Here is a 4,900-nt window from a genome sequence, read left to right as displayed (position 1 = left end):
GGTTTGGGCTTTGCTTCTGTGAAGACTGACAGCCTCGGAAACCCAAGGAGGGGTCGCTATGAGTCGGGGCCTACTCAACAGCACATAACAACAACAGTGGGTAAAGCATTTGGCTGCTAATCAGAAGGTCAGTGGTTCAAACCCACCAGCTGCTCCTTCCATAAACATTTATGGATACCCAATGGGGGGGGCTGGCTATAAATCAGAATGGACTTGAAGGCAGTGAGTTTGGTTTTGGGTTTTTGCTGTTCTACAGCTGACATTTCACTCAGTTTCGGCTTGCCTTCTCTTATTGTCTTAGATCTGAGTGGCTGTGAAAAACAGCTGCAAGATTACTGCTGTTTCTATACTTAGATTGCTGTTTAAGATCAGCTTGGTTGTATAGTGGGTGTGGCATTTGGCCGCTAACCAGAAGGTTGGCGGTTCAAAACCACCAGCTGCTCCCCGGCAGGAAGATGAGACAATCTACTTCCTTAAAGATTGACAGCCTGGGAAACCCAGTAGGGGTCGCTATCAGTTCGACTCGACTTGACGGCAGTAGATTTGGTTTGCTTTCTTGACAGTTTACTAGATATTATTAGAAGTGAAATTTTTGTGGCTGCTAGATTAACAGCCCACCTTGTTAGCTTAATGAGATGAAAGGATGATTCTTGGCAAAAAAAAAAAAAAAAAGACTCTGGTTATCTTCTCTCCAGGCATATTTTCTTTGGCATGAGTTTCACAATACTGATACATTTCTTTCCTATATTTATCCCACATGAGCATTTCCCCCATTCTTTAGGTATATTAAACTCAACTAACCCACTGCCGTGGAGTCAGATCCGACTCATAGCGACCCCTCCCTTCGGTTTCCCAGGCGGTATCACTACAGAAGTAGATTACCCAGCACCACGCTCATGTAAATGCATTGTTTAAAAGAAACATTCTTGTGCAATTTTCTAAAACGGTAGACGGATATGTGAACCGCTGTATGGAAAGTGAATTTGCTCTGTAAATCTTCCCCCAAATCACAATAAAAGAAAAAAGAAAAAAAAAAGAGAAAACGGTAGACGGTCCCCACATTCGTTTTTCTTAAATACAAGAATACATACAAGAATCTCCTGCGCCTTAGTTTGCCAGAGCCATGATTAACGTGAGGCAATCTCGCCGTGACCCAGGTCAGGAGCGCCCGGCTGGGCAGAGGCGCTGAAGCTGCAACCTTAAGGCTGGGTCAAACCCGGGCCTGTACCAACAACACGTAGAGGGCAGAGCGCTCCGCGCGCGCTCTCTGCCCCACCTCTCCCCAGAGCGCGCGCGCCCCCTGGCGGCCTAGGTGGGGAAGAGGGCGCGGGGGAGGCGGAGGGATTCCGGGTGCCCCACCCCGCGCAGCGCAGGGCCTCACGCAGCCTCAAAGTCGTGCTCCCAAAACGAAACCAGGGCGCCCTAGCGCCGTGTCCCCGCCTTCCCTCACGCTTGCTCCAGTGGTGAGTGTGTTTTGGCGTCAAAAACGCGGCAGGCCTCCCTTGCCAGGGAGGGTCCCAACTTCCCCGCATTTTCACTGGCCTGAGGAATTCGCAAACTGCTGGCAGTCACGGGCCCGGCTCTCTGTTTCCTGGAGAGCGGGCCGCGCGCCCCCGGGTCGCTCCAGTTCCGGGCCGCGCGCAGGGGCAGCAGGGGAAGGGGTGGAGCCCCTGGGAAGGGGAAGAACTTGTAATCGCTTGCAGTGGGACAATGCCGACTTTTGAACCTCTAACCACTAAACAAACAACCCTTGTGCTCTTGCTCCACTGTCCAAACAGGGTTTATTGACAGGCGTTTCACGGCAACGCATAGCAACGGCTGCGGCAGCACCTCGGCCGGACCCCGCGGGCGGTGGGCGCGGTCGTGCGCGGAGTTCGCGCTCCTAGCCGAGCCTCGAGCCCCTGGCTGGCGCGCACCGTCCGGGCGCCCCCTTACCCTGAGGACTCGGCCTGACAGCCGCCTCCCCACTCCAGGTCCCTGGGGACTGGCCCTCACCGGCTCCCCGACCAGGTGCCCGCGGGCCCCTTTCTCAATCTCCAGGCGGAATGCGCCACCCGGAAGGGCAGCCGGATTGGGGAGGTGCTTCAGGGGCTATTTCTGCTTAGCTCATCCTCCCCAGCCCTCGGGGCACCTCCTCCCTCGCTGATTAGAATAAAGGTGCTGGTGGGAGGATCGAGATGGGGGGCAAGGCCCCTCTCCCCCAGGCCTTGCAGGGAGCGCCTAGCCGAGCGTCCTCTAAGGCCAAAAGCTTCAGGGACCACAGTCCGGTCCAGTGGATCAGCTCGATAGCAAGCAGCCATTCGCAAAAGGCTCTTCTTAGGCGGATTATTTTAATTCTCATCAGTGGGGGTGGATGAAAAGACGGGATAAGGGACTCCAGTGAAGGTGGCCATATTCCTGATAAGTGGTGTCTTGGGAAAACAAAAAAATACTATCTTTTTACTTAATGGCTTTTGTTTAACTAGCTGGGTTGTGGGAGGGAGTCACTAAAGAAGGGAATCGCGTGGGTGAGGCCACGGTGAGCTGCTATGAGGGGGCGTTCACACTCCCTCCCCATAATTCCCTGCCCCGGGGAACCTGCTGACCGTTCCCCTGCGCCTTTTGCCCAAAGGCACCCCTAGGAGCAGCTTACATACCACACTGCAAGGCAGGGCTCAGGCTTGGGGGCAGGGAAGGTCTCTGAACCTGTTCCCTAGGGCTTCTGACCCTCTGGGGGTAAAAGGAGGCCGTCCAGATAACCTTAGGCGCCTCCTCCCTGATTTTTCAAATTCTAGTTTGCCACCAGAGAAGATAATTCATTTTGCAAAAAGGACAACTCCAGACAAAATCCCAAGCCAGATAAATACGGAGTCTGAAATCTGGAAAGCTCAATTTTATCTCTTTTCTTTTAAGAAAACATTCAAGCTGTGTTCAGATACCCCCCTGCTTCCCTTCACCCTATCACGTCTCTCCCCCATGGATCCAGAAGGCTTTTCAAATGCTGGCTTGGATGTTAGACAGACCAACAAGCCAAACACACAGCAACAGCAACAACAGAAATGCCCCCCCTTCCCCCTTCTTCATCAGCCCCAAGATTGTGAAAATGACAGGAAGTCCAGGTTGGCTCTGGCATTTACAGCATGGACATACATTCAGTCCAGAGGGGCTCTGGTGACAGGCTCTCTAAACAAGGGCCCCCTTGCCGGGCCTGGAGTCCAATAACCACCCCCTCAGACCATACATCGCACACACCCTAGCCAAGCCTGTCCTGGTCTGGAGACGGAGAAGGCAGACACAGGACACCTGGGGCTTCCGCGGGGCTGTGGTCCAGGTTTCTATGTCAGCTGCCTCTGGCTTCATCTTGCCTGGCCCTGAGGCAGGAGGGGCCAGCTGGTCCTTGGAAGGCAATGGACAGGAGGCAGCCATCTTGGCTCCAGACAGTGCTGTTTCCTGGAGTCCTTCTCGCCCCTGAGCTGCAACCAGAGAGCCGTCCTGCAGGTCGTGAAGGTGAAGAGAGGGACGTGGGAGTAGACGGAGGACGCAGAAAGCCTGATTCTGGTCAATGTGGCCAGGCTTCTGCCAACCCTCAAGTGAAGCCCCTGTTGGGTCATGCCCTGTCTACTCAGTGGCCAAAAGTCGATGGGGAAAAAGTCAAAATTGGGGAGAATAGCTTCCTGGAGGTCCCCAAGCCCACTTGTCTTTACGCCTGGCCCCCATTTTTCATCTAAGAGTTAGGTGAGTGGGGGTACACTGGTGGGTGTGGAAGAGTCTCTGCTGAAGTTTCTATGCAGGGAGCCCACGTCCTTCAATGGCTCGGTCGGGAACTGTGCTGCTGCAGGCCTCGATCGCTCGGCCGCCGCAGACCACTGTGGGTCACTGCGTGACGGTGGGGTTGAGCACCCCTCCTGCCGGCCCCAGCACCCCGGGGACCGAGCCAGGCACTGAGCCCTGCAGGGAAGTCACGGGACTCAGGGGCTCCGAGACGCTTCTCAGAGGACCCGGCGGAGGCTGGGGAGGTTGGGCCGGAGGCGGGGGCTGGGGAGGCTGTTGCTGTTGCAATTTCTTCTTGTTGATTTTCCTTTCCTTAGCTCTGCGGTTCTGAAACCAGATTTTAACCTAGAAAGGGAAAGGTAGAGGGGAAGAACGGGTGATGAGAGACTATGAGGGGGAAAAAACAAAGAGGGAAGGGGAGCCTGCACCCCGTCGCTATCCCCCACCTCGTTCTCACTCCAGCCAAAGAAAGACCTTAACCCAGCAGCCAGTGGCGGACATCTCCCTGGAACCAGTCCCCAGCCCAGTTCAGCCGCGGGCAAGGGGTCTGCTTTCCTCCTAATTCATTCCTTCCTCAAGCAATCTTTATCTCCATTTATACCAGAAAAGTTCAGCTTCAGAACCAAGGAAGCAGAAACTGCAAGTAAGAGGCCAGCCTCGGTGCACCCCACCCCCCTAAATGACCACCTTTGGCCCCTCAAGGCTAACCTGAAATGGAATGTTCCCCACCTTGGAGCTGGAGGGGAGAGGCCCTAAGGGGGGTGTCCTGGCTGCGAGTTTGGCCTCTTTTATCCCTTAGATCACAGTGTTTTCACAAGCCAGGCCTCGCCCCATCTTGGTCTTCATGGGCACTGGTTGAAATTTACATCTATTTGGTACAGTGTTGGGCACAAAGAAAGTAGGTCTTTGAATAAGATTGTATTGATTCAGAATTCTGGATTAAGCTAACACTCTCAGGGCTTTTTCTTCCATCTCCTGGATCCCCCAAACTAGAAAAAAGAAAAAATTGAACGACCCCAAAAAACAGCTGAAGATGAGAGGAGGCTATTTTAAAACGTTGTATGTCATCGAGTCGATTCTGACTCATAGTGTCACTGCGTGGGTTAGGCACTCACTCGGCTGCTAACAAAAGGTCGGCAGTTCAAACCCA

The 4,900-nt window shown here is 53.9% G+C and overlaps 1 protein-coding gene across 1 annotated transcript in view; it reads right to left on the bottom strand.

Annotated features, from left to right (window-relative positions):
* Positions 1–3,852: 3,852 nt before the first annotated feature.
* The window catches only part of CDX2 (caudal type homeobox 2), a 6,345-nt gene continuing 5,297 nt past the window's right edge, over positions 3,853–4,900 (bottom strand). The window contains exon 2 of the mRNA XM_042783407.1: positions 3,853–4,095. Coding sequence (XP_042639341.1) covers positions 3,853–4,095 — 243 coding nt within the window. The remainder of the gene's footprint in view (positions 4,096–4,900) is intronic.

The sequence above is a fragment of the Orycteropus afer genome, unplaced genomic scaffold (genome assembly GCF_000298275.1).
Source record: "Orycteropus afer afer isolate SDZICR_OR568_19922 unplaced genomic scaffold, OryAfe1.0 scaffold01057, whole genome shotgun sequence".
Taxonomy (NCBI): domain Eukaryota; kingdom Metazoa; phylum Chordata; class Mammalia; order Tubulidentata; family Orycteropodidae; genus Orycteropus; species Orycteropus afer.
Note: the sequence above shows the minus strand (reverse complement) of the source record. Positions and strands in the feature narration are given on the sequence as shown.